This window comes from Coenobita brevimanus, chromosome 38, assembly GCF_032717465.1.
Source record: "Coenobita brevimanus isolate Jiangsu-jjx chromosome 38, ASM3271746v2, whole genome shotgun sequence".
Lineage (NCBI taxonomy): Eukaryota > Metazoa > Arthropoda > Malacostraca > Decapoda > Coenobitidae > Coenobita > Coenobita brevimanus.
In genome coordinates this window covers 29,457,357-29,472,356 of record NC_136991.1, presented here as the reverse complement: position 1 = coordinate 29,472,356, position 15,000 = coordinate 29,457,357, and the positions used below count along the sequence as shown (strand labels likewise).

Below are 15,000 nucleotides of genomic sequence, written 5' to 3'. Positions count from 1 at the left end.
TAGAGAAGTTTGCACGCAAAACTTGGCAGAGATTGGCTCAGTGAAGAAATTCGTGGAAAAAAGTGGGGGAGGCCTTTGTACAGCAATGGACTTCCAATGGCCGATGATATATATATGTGTGTGTGTGTGTGTGTGTGTGTGTGTGTGTGTGTGTGTGTGTGTGTGTGTGTACTCATTACTCTGCTTTTTATCCTGTTGTTAAAGGCGGCGATGTCCTCTGTTGTTACCCTGCCATGATCTTTTTAATAAACTAATTTAATCAATCAACCAGTCAGTCAGTCTGTAAATAGGAGGGACAGACTGGAACAACACGTCATCGGCTTAGGTTTATCCTTCATTAATTACCTTAACACTAGAGATCTTAATTGTAAACTCGCCTGTAAATAGCATAAAAGAGAGAGAGAGAGAGAAAGAGAGAGAGAGAGAGAGAGAGAGAGAGAGAGAGAGAGAGAGAGAGAGAGAGAGAAAACGCAGAATTGGGTTGAAGGGGTTGATGAGGTTATTTTGTTAACCCCTTCTGTACGATGATATCTTTTTTCAGTAGGTTTTTGTTGCCTCTGGACGACTTTCATTGATCTCATTAAAATCCCCCGAGCTCCACGAGTCTTTTCAAAGTTGACAAAAAAGCGTCTGAAGACAACAAAAAGGATTAAATGCTTAATCGTAGTGAAGTGGTTAACCTCGGTGACGTCAGAAAGTTACTGGAGCTAGTTGATCTACAGGTTTACTTAAATCTGATTACAGTTTTGCCCTTGCTCTAAAAGGCCCGTATTCTCGCTGGTCTAGGAGACTTTACTGGAGCTAGTTGATCTACAGGTTTACTTAAAGCTGATTACAGTTTTGCCCTTGATCTAAAAGGCCCGTATTCTCGCTGGTCTAGACTTTAACTTCTTTTTTCTCAGCAATTTGCTTTGTCTCATGCACATTAACCCCCATGGTCAGGGCTAACCTTGTAGTGTATCCCAGCTAAAGTCAGGTGATTTTTTTTTTTTTCTCACCCGAGAGGGTCATAGGAACTTTAGTGTTAATACTGTCATCATTAACAACTCCATGGTCGTGACAACTCTGGTATGTTATTTCCGCTAACGCCAGAAGATTTATTCAGCCGTAAGTCTTAAATGACTGGGAGGGTTGATATCCTTTTGCTGGAGATGCAGTTATGCCGTTATTAAATGGATATAAATAACATACCAGAAAATATTAAGATGTAATAAGACACGATTCCCATACGATTAGCATTTCCAGGTACTAAGCTGTCGGCCTGATAACGTCAGGCTCAAATCCTGGATGCAGACTGTTGGTGCCACTCGACTCAGTTGTCCATCCAGCCTTTGTGTGAGTACCGAGGGCAGCACATAGGGGAGATAACTGTGGTAAGATCACTTTATGTCCTTGGATGATGCAGTGGCCCTCTATCCCAGGGTAGTTGGTGACTTAACTTGCCATAGACCCGAATACCTAAGTTATGGAGATAACACCAGCTATGCACCTCATGGCGTCTGTCCTCAACTTTAAATGAAAACACTAAGTCTTCCGTACCAAAGAGAACACGGCTCAGTATAAGAATAGTACCCAAACCCTTCGACTGCGATATTCCTCCTGTGTATTTTGTGCACGCTAACTTTATTCGATTTTATTATCATTAAGCCCAGAGAAGCCCATAGTGGCAAAAAGTTAAAAGAATCAGCTGGATAAACTTTTGGAGCAAGAACTGAAAACTCATTAATTTAATTCAAGCTGAGTTCAAACGTTTTTATTTACTTATATTCACCGCAGCCAAAGAGTTATTCCTTCAGTCCGATGACGTATTTTGTCTAGTTTACTCTTGCAACTACCAGACGAATATATGCAGCTTTGGGGAGAGCCCTGTTAAAGTAGGGGTTAATGATGGCAGTATTGAACCAAAGCGGAAAAAATCGTCTGGCGATGACAAGAATGAATATAAAAGACGTCACCATGTCAAAAGGAGTGAAGCACTTCACTTGGATGAAGCATTTTACGTTATTGCTAATACCAGACGATTTTATTCTGCTTTGGAGAGACTTTCCAACTGGTAAAGTTATATATAGCTTGCATTAACCCCTTCGCTGCTAGAGTGCTGTTGTAAGCAGAATAAAATCGTCTGATGCTTGCAAGAATTAAAAAAAAAAATACATCCTCGGACTGAAGGGGCTGACATTAAACGGAAAACACTAAAACCAATAGGAGGCAGAATATCTTACTTGCTTTGGTGTCTAAAATATTTATCCTAGCTATGTTTTTGGACTTTCTGGTGCCATAGTGTTGGTCCCTGGAGGGCGCTGACTGCACCCCTGGATCTGGGCGCGTCAGGACAGAGCAGAGAGCAGCAGTGGCAGAGACAGCAGACAGCGGCAAACAGGGCAGGGGGATGGATGGTGACAGGACGCCGCCAGGCAGCACGCAGCCAAAAGTGAAGGAGAGAGGGAGTTACTATGTTGTCTTAATTTAGGAGGAGAAATGTGTGGTGCATGTGCTGGGCCAGAATTCTCGTCAGCATGGAGGCTCTCTGATACCTCTTGCGTATCAGTTGGCACACTAATATTTTCGACATCCCGGAGGGGGAGGGACGTGGGAGAGCCAATAATAGGCTACCGAGGGCCTGGTCATTTAACCCGTGGGAGACCAGCCAACGTCCCTGACCTGATTTTACACGACAGGAAAGCCTCCAGCATAACATGTTAATTCGAACCGTGGCCCGTTATCGCCCGGTTTCCTGCGACCATCACTCAACCACTGTACTGCCGAAGTGTAACATGAGAAACATACTGCCAAGGAAAAGATATAAGAAAGCCTCCTAAACGCATGAGAATACGGCCCTTGGTCTAGCGACATGATTCTTTGTATTGGCTAGTTATGCATTCCTTCACTGAGCAGACTAAACTGGGTGAGTATGGCATTCATATTTGTCCAATAATGCTTTATATTGTATGGTAAGGGACAGATACAACACTAACCATTGTTATATAGGCAGGAATGCTGCAGTTATCCAATTTAGTCTGCACAATGAAGGAATGCGTATGTAGCCAGTACACTCTGGCTACCTAGGTGGAGCAACTTATAAATAACCCCTTCAGTACGATGGATGTCCTTTTTAATCTGTTACCAACACACGATTTTAGTCAGGTTAGGGCAGAACTCTTGTACTGAAGAGGTTAGAGGCAGTCTCCATAAACCCCTTCAATACGATTTCTTGTTTATATAGACAGGATGGTTCATATATAACACTCCTCTTCCACTCCGCCGCGTGATTTCTCATGTGTTGCAGGAGCGGCTGAGTCTGCGTTATCAGGCAACGTTAATTAATTTCCTACTCCTGCTAGCACACCCACGCTCACATCAGCAGACTGAGCCGTCTCCGCTGCATGCTACATATCGCCAGGTGAGTTGGAAATGGAACACTGTTTACCAACCATCTTGTATGTTCTTGCCACTGCTGGACGATTTTATTCTAGTTAGGAGAGACCCCTCGTAGCGAAGGAGCTACAGCGATATTGTAAACTTCTAAAGACCAACAGACTGCAGTGGATTGAATGATTAAGGCTGTATTCTAGGTTGTGTGGGAAACTTTGTAGCACCTATTTCATAGCGATTTTTTTTTTTTTTTTTCATTGTAATATTTTACATGATATATATATATATATATATATATATATATATATATATATATATATATATATATATATATATTATCCTCTTGATTATAGTCTATCTATCTATTGCCAGACGCCTCAATCCCGTTTGGGGTGGCCACAAACAAATCGCCTCCACGTCGTCCTGTCCCCCGCCATTTCACTGCCCTGCTCCCAACTCACACCCCCCTCTCTCATATACCTCTCCACCCCATCCCACCATCTCATCCACGGTCACCCCCTCCCACTTCCACCCACCACCACACACACATACACTCTCTTCGTCAGTCTTTCACCCTCCATCCTCTCCACATGGCCAAACCACCTCAGTGTGTTCCTCATAACACTTCCTATCACATCCACATCCACACCACAACGATCCTTTATATCCTCATTCGTCAGCCTGTCTCTCCATGTGACTCCACAGGCTCCTCTTAAATTACTCATAGTTTGTATAAATAACATACAAGATGACAGTGACATGTAAGGTGCAGAATAAATCATAAATCGGAAAGGTGGCGGTGTTACAAAATCTTCCTATACACCTAGAATACAACCCAAAATAAATGAATGGACAAATAGGAACCCACCGTTAGTCTAAGATGATAAGAATATGACAGCTAAGAAGGCTTCTTAAGCATTGCCCCAACTACCACTTAACCCTACAGAACCATGACGTGTGAATTTAGGGTTTACACTGGCTACAACCACACGATTTTATTCAGCTTATGAGAGACCCTGTGTGGTGAAGGTGTTTGAGGTAATCCACATTTATCCCCATTCCAATAGCCAGACAATTTTATTCTGGTTTTAAGAGATTTTTGGTAGTGAACCGATTAAATCATGACAGTAATACTAAACATATACCTTAGAATGAATTTATCATTATTCAGAAGTGATCCTCCAAGCCGTTTAACCAGTAAGGTATAATCAGTTATATAATGTCCGTACACATGTTTATGATCCACTCATTAATAAGATAAGGATTCTACTTCATTACCATGTTGCCATATCCACGATCAAAAACCGGTCAGAACACAGTCAAGGAATGGATGGCAGTATTAGAGAGTGCCAGATTATCGTCCATTATTTAACCTTGGCCAAGCTGGACCACGCCCCTAACTTTGAATGCTGAGCCGTGACTGGGTGAATCTTGAAGGGGCACGAGCGAAAAAGTTTGCAAATTCTCATTATACGGGTAAATGTGTTATATCACCATCAACATATACGGTAGCACCATTTATTTTTTTCTTTTTAATTAGGAAAGAATTATAAATTAATATTCCTCTCGTAAGACCGCCGTCAGCGCTTTTTTGGTCAGTCATCATTTGTTTATTTTCTATCTATCTATTGCCAGACGCCATAATCCCGTACGGGGTGGCCATTTGACTGTGAGTTATTTGTTTTACAGGGAGGGGCACTAACCCTCCACCAACCCACTTGACACGTAGGGAGCACGTATGGTTTGGTTATATGGTTACCACCCAGTGTTGTAAATGGTTTCTTGGCTTGCAGGAAACCATTTGGCTTGAACTTTAAAATAAACATGTGTATGAATAAACTAATATATGGTAAAGCCCGAAGAAAATGGACTTGGCTCCGTTAGAGAAAAGAGACCATTGAGGGGTTAACGATAAGAATTTCGCAAATAAATTATTTATTTTGAACCATAAATGTTTTTGCAAAGTCTAGGATCGTAGGGAGTGTTCCAGCATAGTTTCATCAAAATCAGTCCATGCGTCTAGGAGTAGCTGGCTAAACTTAAATAGATATATTGTTACACAGATATGATTATTACATAGATATGATGTGTGGGTGATGGTGACACATTAAGCTAAATAATGTACATTTAGCGAAATGAAACTGGTATTAGGAAGAGCTGATCCAGTACCTTACTCACATATACAAGGTGGCCAATATGTAACTCTCCGTTTGCACTCCGCTGGACGATGTCTGGTGTGTTGTGGGTATGGCTCAATTAGCATTATCAGTATCAATCTTCCGTCATTTATTAGTTTCCTGCTCCAGATGCCACAACCAGGCCCACACTAGCCGAATGACCCGTTCCCGCAACACACATGATACTGCCACGTGAATTTCTAGAGGAGCGCAGTTTACGGATCATTCATTATACGTCAGTTGAGTAGATGCAAGGGGGGCGGGGTACCTTTGCCTAAAAACTTAGCGAACTATAAACATTTTAACCTTTCTGAGGACATGTCACTGCTATGATGAAAAAAGACTATAGAAAATAAGGAAGTTGAGTATAATTAGAATTTTTGTGAATGTAACACAGAATATTTAACCAAGTGAAAATGGACGTCCACCACTAAGAGTTATAAATGAGAGAAGGTTCACATTAGTGCTAGAGGAAATTTGTGTTTAGCAGGTTATGACTAATTAGAGTAGTACAACACCATTACACCCACCACAATATTACCACCTGTACAAACACCTCCTGATTCACACACACACACACACACACACACACACACACACACACACTTAAAACCAGACAACAGAATATTCCCTCTCTGTCAGACGGCTGTTTACACCTGGTCATTGTTCTGGTGGGTGCAGTCTCAGTGTGCGCTCCTTAATATTCCGTAATGGGCTATAAAGAGCCGGCGTCAGACTCGGGCATATTAGTACGGGGCAATCACAGCAGATGTTGCTGCAGTTCGCGGTGCTGGTTGTGTCTGAGAGCCGTAGCATGCCCTGCTTTGCGATTTACTTCGCGTCTTATGCCGATTCATGTGTACTACACCCCTTTCACCTTAACTTGGCCTAAAAATGACATATTTTTTAAATGCTGAGCTGTAGCAATAGATTAACGCCATCATTATGTTGCAAATCACGAAGAAATGCTATAGAAAGAATATAGAGTCACAGTAATGACATTTGCTGCCACTAAGCTGCCTGAAATAAGCTGCAAAATGAGAAAAATCTAGGATAGATTAGGGTGAAAAGAGTATATTATTTAATATCGACAAGGCCCTGGCTTGACATCCTGGTTCAATCACGAGATCTTTGGATTTTGTCTCGTTACTCCAGCATATTAAATTGTACTTCGAACAGAAATAGGCACCTTGCTTTGTAATCGACGGTTGCGTGTTTCTTGGGGATTTTTTTGAGTTATTTCCGCTCCAATTACATTGTTTTCGACTAGACTAGAATAATAAAATCGTTCATCATCGTCACCATAATCCTAAGCCTACTTTGCACTTATTTATGGGGTGAGATGACTCCAGAATGAGGAACAGGGGAGCAAATAACTTTACTCTTTTTTTCTCTAACTTTTCTTAAAATTTCCATCTCTGCATCTTGAATGCTGAATTGTAACAAGAGATTAACACTAGGATGTGATGCTAGTCACCGAGAAGCGTTATGAAAATGGTACTGAGCTGTAGTGTTGTCTTTTTCTATAACTGAAGTACAGTTACCTCCATTTCTAACGAGTACAGCGGGTGGTGTGTTTGGTGAAATGTGGCATCACTGTGTTTGTTTACATCGCAGTAATAGTAAGTGAATGGGCAGACCCGGCAGAGCTTCCCCTCAGCTACAGCATCTAGTACCCACAGAAACTATGTTTTATCAAGTCATACTCTGTTTGCAAATACAAGTGTTTGCCACGTATGTATAGTGGAAGGTAGAAAGAGAAACAGAGATGCCATTGGCTCCCATTGTTTCTCTGACAGGAAATTACTGTGAGGCGAGGTGGAAAGGAGGGGAGGGGGGAAGGGTGGGGGGAGCCCATGTATCGAAACTTTGTCGTGTTTCGTTTAGAAAGATGAAGGGTGTGATTATACAGATGTTCTGAGGTTATTGCTTAATCCGTATGCAATAACTTATATTGGATGAATGTTGGCGACTTAATGCTCGTCATACAATGTGGTGAACAAATGTAGTTAAGTATAAATGTTAGAAGGTGTGATGTTCGGTGTCTCGAAACGTGGTTCACCTGACTCTAGTGAGTGTGCGACTCAAATGCTGTAACATTTTTGTGGCTGAACCAGGGTGGCCATAAAAATGATTCGTGACTATCCATGTGACACAACGGTCGTGCCATGTTGTGCATCATCTAGTCTGTTTTATTGTGAGGAAAAACAATCATTATATTCTCAAACCATGGTAGAAGTAGATATTCTGTTGCATAGGATTATAGCTACTTTGAGTGTTGGACAGCTAGTGGCTTGTTGTGCAAAAATGTTGTGCAGTCATCATACTGATGGATTACATGGAGATAATGAGATACTTTATTTGCATAATGAATGCATATCTTGTATTACAATAACCGAAATGACGGTGTTACGGATGTCCAGACCCTAAAATTATAATGTCGCTTTCTTCGAGGTGCAACTTCGTTAGAGTGGATACTGTAGTTGCGACAACATCCACAAACATTGATCATCGTATATTATATTCTCTTTAAAACATTCATATATTAGTTTTCATGCAAGATCTGACACATTCAGGCCCTCCTTAGCTCCAGACGCATTATTCTATTTAATCGTGTGTCTACACACACACTGTTCATCCTGAGGGACCAACATTCCTTTACCATTAATGTTTGTCGGGTGTCTGCCATTATAAACAAAGGTTTTAGTATGTAGCCACGGCTACACAAAATATATCGGTGGCGTGGTGCTGCTGGGAGAGTGTAAAACAGCGTATAGTCTGTGTGTGTTTGTGCAGGGAGTCTGGTAATACACTTCGCCGACTTATTCACACTCATGCCAAGATAGCAGACAAAGTCGCAGTTTTCGTGACTATACTGACTGACCATTGAAAACACTTTGACATCCCAGCAGCCTGAATGAGATCCTGTTTTCAGCCAACAGAAACATTAAGTAATACAGTGAACAATGCAATTAAATATGTAAAGTAAGGAATGTTTTATGCACCGTGTCATCATACAGGCTTATACAGTATAACACAGCCAAGAAGAAGATGGACCTACAGTAGGATAAAAGTTGAGTGTTGGTGGAGCGTCCAAGTAAACGTAAGCAACATTGGTGCACCAGCACCTGGAAGGTAAAACTCAACCACTGCGCTTTAGGCAAAATACTCCCGGGTTCTGAAGCTACCCCACTTCATCCAGTAGATTTACACAAGGTCACTGATAAGACTGCAGTCTCGTCGTAGTGATGCAATATGATAAGGGATATCTACTTATACCATGGTTTGCGAATATAATGATTGTTTTTCCTCACAATAAAACAGACTAGATGATGCACAACATGGCACGACCGTTGTGTCACATGGATAGTCACGAATCATTTTTATGGCCACCCTGGTTCAGCCACAAAAATGTTGCAGCATTTGAGTCGCACACTCACTAGAGTCAGGTGAACTACGTTTCGAGACACCGAACATCACACCTTCTAACATTTATGCTTAACTACATTTGTTCACCACATTGTATGACGAACATTAAGTCTCCAACATTCATCCAATACACGTTATTGCATACGGATTAAGCAATAACCTCAGAACACCTGTATAATCACACCCTTCATCTTTCTAAACGAAACACGACAAAGTTTCGATACATGGGCTCCCCCCACCCTTCCCCCCTCCCCTCCTTTCCACCTCGCCTCACAGTAATCTCCTGTCAGAGAAACAATGGGAACCAATGGCATCTCTGTTTCTCTTTCTACCTTCCACTATACATACGTGGCAAACACTTGTATTTGCAAACAGAGTATGACTTGATAAAACATAGTTTCTGTGGGTACTAGATACTGTAGCTGAGGGGAAGCTCTGCCGGGTCTGCCCATTCACTTACTATTACTACGATGTAAACAAACACAGTGGTGCCACATTTCACCAAACATACCACCCGCTGTACTCGTTAGAAATGGAGGTAACTGTACGTGAAATGAGCTGTAAAAGTATAAAGATTAGCGTCAAGTTAGCGCGAAGGAAGTATCGAGAGTGACGAATATAATGTTTTACTCGGTCGTTCGAAAATCATTGTGAAGCCATTGGTACTGTACCATCGCCAAGGTGGTAATATTTTTTATTATTTTTTTTGTCTGTTTATCTGTATGCATCTAACATCAATAACATAACTGTTTAATGGCATTACATCAATTTTGATGCGCTCGCGGGCTCGCGCGGACACACACACACACACACACACACACACACACACACACACACACACACACACACACACACACACACACACACACACACACACACACACACACACCATGACCTATAACAACACGACCTCGGCTTCGGATTCACAATTAAACCTTCAGTCACTTCCTTGTTGTTCCTCGCATATATGCAGAAAGAACAAGAGCCAGGTAAAGAAATAAAAAACGTGCTGTCCTATTTTCGTCCTCCCTACGAAAATAGATCTAATTTATGATAGGAAACTGATTGTAAATATGTTTGTGAATGAACGTTCGAGTTCACAAGAAACTTCAGATCAATTCCCTTTCTTTACCGTGATTTTCATTTTTGCGCAGAGAGAGAGAGAGAGAGAGAGTGAGTTAATGGTAACCTGTCAATGAATCTTCGTCTTTACCTGAATAATAGTTAGTTCTTGGCTCTTCCTATTCCATACACATTGTGAAGCAAATGTTCAGCTTCGGAGGTCTTTACTAGTCCGTAGTAAATGAATAAATCGGTGGCGGTGGTAGCCTACTAGTCGTGGTTTTGTTATGAAACCTTGCGTTCGATCAGGGTAGCCGAGCAACATATCATCATCATCATCATCCACATATCTATCTACCTATCCACCCATTCATCGATCTATCCGTCTATTAATCTTCATCACCATCCCCACCACCACCACCACCATCAGCCTCCTAGCCCTAACTTCCACTACCGATATGAAATATGATGTGTCGGATTTTACAAGAGCGTAAAAATATTGGAAACAGCATCCCTATGGCTTCCGACCTTTGTGCAATACGTTTATGATGTACAGCGTGGCCTATGACATTCCACTTCCACTCCGCCGGGCAATTTCTTGTGTGTTGTGGGGACGGCTCAGTCAGTAGTATCAATATCTACCCTGCGTCTTTTATTTTCTAATACCACTGACACATCCACTCCCACACTAGCCAACTGATCCGTCCCCGCAACACATAAGATGCCGACTGAGCCTCACCTGCAACACATAAAGTGCTGAGTGAACCGTCCCTGCAACACATAAGATGCCGACTGAACCGTCCCTGCAACACATAAGATGCCGACTGAACCGTCCCCGCAACACAAGATACTGGCATGTGAGTTTCTAGTGGAGTGCTGTTCTTTTACGAGCCAGCCTGTAATTTCCTCTGGTTGCCGCTAATGTGTGGTTTAATAGTGCCCCTCGCTGTGAAGCTTTGTATCAGTCTACTGTTATATGACCTTTTTGTGCGACGGTGAACACTGTGTGTTTCTCTTACTGCCGGCATTCGATTTTATTCAATATAGAAGTTACCTCTTCGTATTGAAGGGGATAACCTTTGCTAGCTATGGTAAGGAGGATTATATTGAGAGTTACTATACGCATTTCACTCTTGCTTAGCCTAAATTCTCTCCATCTTGAATGCTGGGTTGTAACGGACAATTAACGCAAGAATACGGTGCCAGTCACAAAGAAGTGCAGTGTAAAGGATGCAGAGCCGTACTGTTGTCCTTTTCTAGCACCAAGCTGCGTGAAGCAAGCTGTAAAAGATAAAGAATATGGGCCAAGTTAGAATCAATGAAGTAAACCTCCACTGACCTCGATGATGACTTGTTCATATTATCCTTGCCACCTACAACGATTTTAGTCAGCTTACTAATAGTCTCTCTCACTGAATAAGTTAGGAAAAATCTCCATTATTTAATTCTGTAGCATGACATTATGTTTTTCCGTACTCTATCTCTTTCCCAGACGATCGAGTTGAAATTACAAAAGACCACGATAGTTCAAGAGATAAACCACTTCTGAGTTAGGTGGGGATTTTCTCGAACCGTAGCGATCAGATGTAGGACCGTATTGTAAGTGGCTTTGGAGATTTCGTAATACCTCTTCCTTTACGATTTATCCTGCACAGTACGACTCAGTATCGACCTGTATGTTATTGCTGCGAACTGTATTAATATTAAAGCAATATAAATGAAATACAAAAATGTTAAAATATAATACGTAATACAAATCACTGAGGCGTTACAGAATCTACTATGCCACCTGGAACACGCCCCTTGGTCTCCAATATTCATTTGGACAGAAGAGATCTTGTGAACAGATGTTAATCTTGGCTCTGCTCCTGTTCTTCTTCTGTGAAATGGACAACTTTTCGAAGTTTCCAGCCTTTGGTCCCTTCCTTTTGCATGAATAAAAATGTCAATTGTCAGGAGGTAATCTAGCAAGAATAAATTCAGGTCTCTTTGTCTTTGGGTATTATTTTTATTATTATTATTATTATTATTATTATATTATTATTATTATTATTATTATTATTATTATTATTACCATTATTCGCTTCATCATTGCATCAGTCCTTTCAATCAGAGAACAAATCTTTCAACATAATTATAGCAATTTCCAGACAGTTCTGTTCAGCGGAGGAGAGACTTTGAACTATAGAGTAATATATATTCTTGATTAACTTTCCAGACAAGATCATTCAATAAAATCGTCATGCAGGAATGTAATTAAAACACAAAACACGCCATCGTATCGAAAGCGTCAAGAAGTAGTTTAACTTTGGGTGTCTTGCGAGGCGGGGAAAGACCTGTCGCCAACTCTTAAAAGTTTGGGGGTCCTCGTCCCGTGAGAAATTAATTTGGAGAGACACCTGGTAAGTACGGGGAAAGGAACACATTTATTTAATTTCGAGCGTTGGTAAGTCATTTCTGCTCATCATGTTTTATCAGCCTTTTTCTTTTTTTAATCTCTTGGAAAAAATTTAGTAGTAGTATGGATCTCCTTCTCTCCTTCACTGCCATATTATTTTGTAAGTTCAACCCCTTCAGTGCAGCGACATCTTTTTTACAGTTTATTCTTGTTTATACTGTTTAGAAAAAGTTTTCGTACTGGAAGGGCTATTGGAGGCTGTATCCATTCCCCCAGTTGAAAGAAGTCTCCACTACGCCGAATAAAATCTTCTGAAATTAGTAGGAAGAGAATGGAAAGTAAGTCATTGGTGTTAAGATGAACAGCACCTGGAACAACTGATGTATGATTAATTTTATTCATATAGGTACCCGCTTGTTTTTCTTCAGGATAAGAGAACTGGTGATGAAACCGGCAATGAAGACTGTATGTAACCACTCCAGTTCGAATGTATTACCTAAGACAAATGTAATCGTCGGGTGATAGCAAGATTTAAATGGAAATATGTTTTCATATGAGTGATGTATAATTTATTTCAGTTATGTAGTTACCCGACGTTTTAATTCAAGATAAGAGAGCGCCTTGGGATGAAAGAACCAACAAGAAGCGGAGCCTAGGCTCAATAAACCCGTCCCCGGCAGTCATTTTAGTGCCGACGTATAGACACAACAGGATATCAGGTCAAAGATGTCACATATCAAATTTTGAGTATATCGGGTGAAAATTGACGGTTTTTTGCCCATTTGAAATTTTGGGCCCGACCCACCTGACATTGACCTTCCTACCGCTAATTGGGGGATGACCCCCCTGAGGTAATGAGACATATTATAGGATGCAGATTTGAAAGATGCACTTTTAGGTGTTGGTTTCATATCGATATGACGAATTTGAAAGGAGTTATGGCGAAGAAACGATTTTTTTTTTTTTTTTTTTACATTTTTTGGGCCTACAGCCATGGCGTTGGCCAAATTTGGCCCAAAATTTAATCAGGTGATCAGAAGGTCATAGCCCATCATCCCTCTAATTTTAGTCAAAATCGCGCCAGTAGTTTTTGCGTAAAATTGTTAACAGACACAGACAGACAGACAGACAGACACAAACAGATAACAAAACAGACAAACCGAGTGATCACAATACCCGTCCGCGAGCCCCTTCTAGGCGGGGACGGGTAATTAAGACTATAGACAACCTCTTCAGTTCAGACATTTTTATCTGAAGTGGCAAAATAAAATCTTTGAGTGATAGCAAAGACCGACTTTTAACATTTTCCTTTGGTTGAAGAGGATAAAACTTAAGAACCTCCCTCCCTTGAGAAATTAACTTAGACATCAGGCGAACCGCAGAATACAACTTATGTTAATTCGGAGCATTACCAATTTTTTTTTTTTTCTTATTTTCCTTCTCTCGCGGAAAGGCTTGGTAATGGAATTTAACTTCCCTAAGACGATGACATCATTATGCCATTTCTGCCACCAGGCACTGATGTTGATATACCCTCCTAGAAATGTTCATATGACCACGTTAATTTTCTCTTTTCGGAAAGATTTAATATACCCTTTTTACCTTATCCAGACCCAGACTTTCATCGCTTTGCTGCTTATTTCACGTAGCTCAGTGGAGGCAAAAGACAATACTATGGTTCTGCATCTTTTCCATAGCACTTCTTCGCGACAAACCTGATATTTTAGTGATAATCTGTTTTTACAATTCAGGAGTCACCTTAAAAGATGACAATATAAGTTCAGGTTAGGGTAAATACAGTATAAATTGTTGTATCGTCTTCAGGACAGTGACCTAGTTTTACTTACTTTTTAATATCTCTCTCTCTCTCTCTCTCTCTCTCTCTCTCTCTCTCTCTCTGACTTAGGATTTGTATTGCTTCAGTACAATGAAATCTTTGTTTTACTTATATCTGCAACCTCACAGTTTTACCTTCCCTGGTTATGTGTTTTTCAGCATTTTTTTTGTCTCGATGAAATGGTTTAGTGATGCCATTAATCTACTTCAGCGCTGATGGATCTTTTTTTTTTTTTTCTGTCTACCACCAAGCGATTTTATTTGTCTTGTGGAGCACATTTCTTAGTGGGGGAAGTAAGGCGCAATCTCCATATTTACTGCAGTACGATGGCGTCTTTGTTGTAAGTTATTTGTATGTTCAACTTCGGGAAGACTTCTTGCAGTGAAGAGGTTGAACATTCATAAGGTAAGGGAACACATCCGTGAAAGGATTAGAACTGCGAATAGCCCCTTCACTACGATTACTAGTGCTGGAGAGGAATGCCTTCATGCGATGGCACCGATATAATCGAGCAGCTCCGCTGACTGATCATGTAAGCGCCCCTTATCTCCCTTTCTGTCCTCCTAAGTGAGGATGGTGGACTGCAAGAGAGGGGTAACTTCAGCCTGCAATCCACTGAGTTCACGTTCATATTAACTTATGGCTACAGTTACCACATCTTCCACGATGTCTGTTTTTTCTTTTTTCTTTTGGTTATTACAGAACGATTTTATTTAAATTAGTAC

The 15,000-nt window shown here is 40.9% G+C and overlaps 1 protein-coding gene across 1 annotated transcript in view; it reads right to left on the bottom strand.

Annotated features, from left to right (window-relative positions):
* LOC145396560 (protein amalgam-like) overlaps window positions 1-15,000 on the bottom strand; it is a 108,627-nt gene that overhangs the window by 7,407 nt on the left and 86,220 nt on the right. Inside the window, exon 8 of the mRNA XM_080269935.1 lies at window positions 2,223-2,318. Coding sequence (XP_080126061.1) covers window positions 2,223-2,318 — 96 coding nt within the window. The remainder of the gene's footprint in view (window positions 1-2,222; window positions 2,319-15,000) is intronic.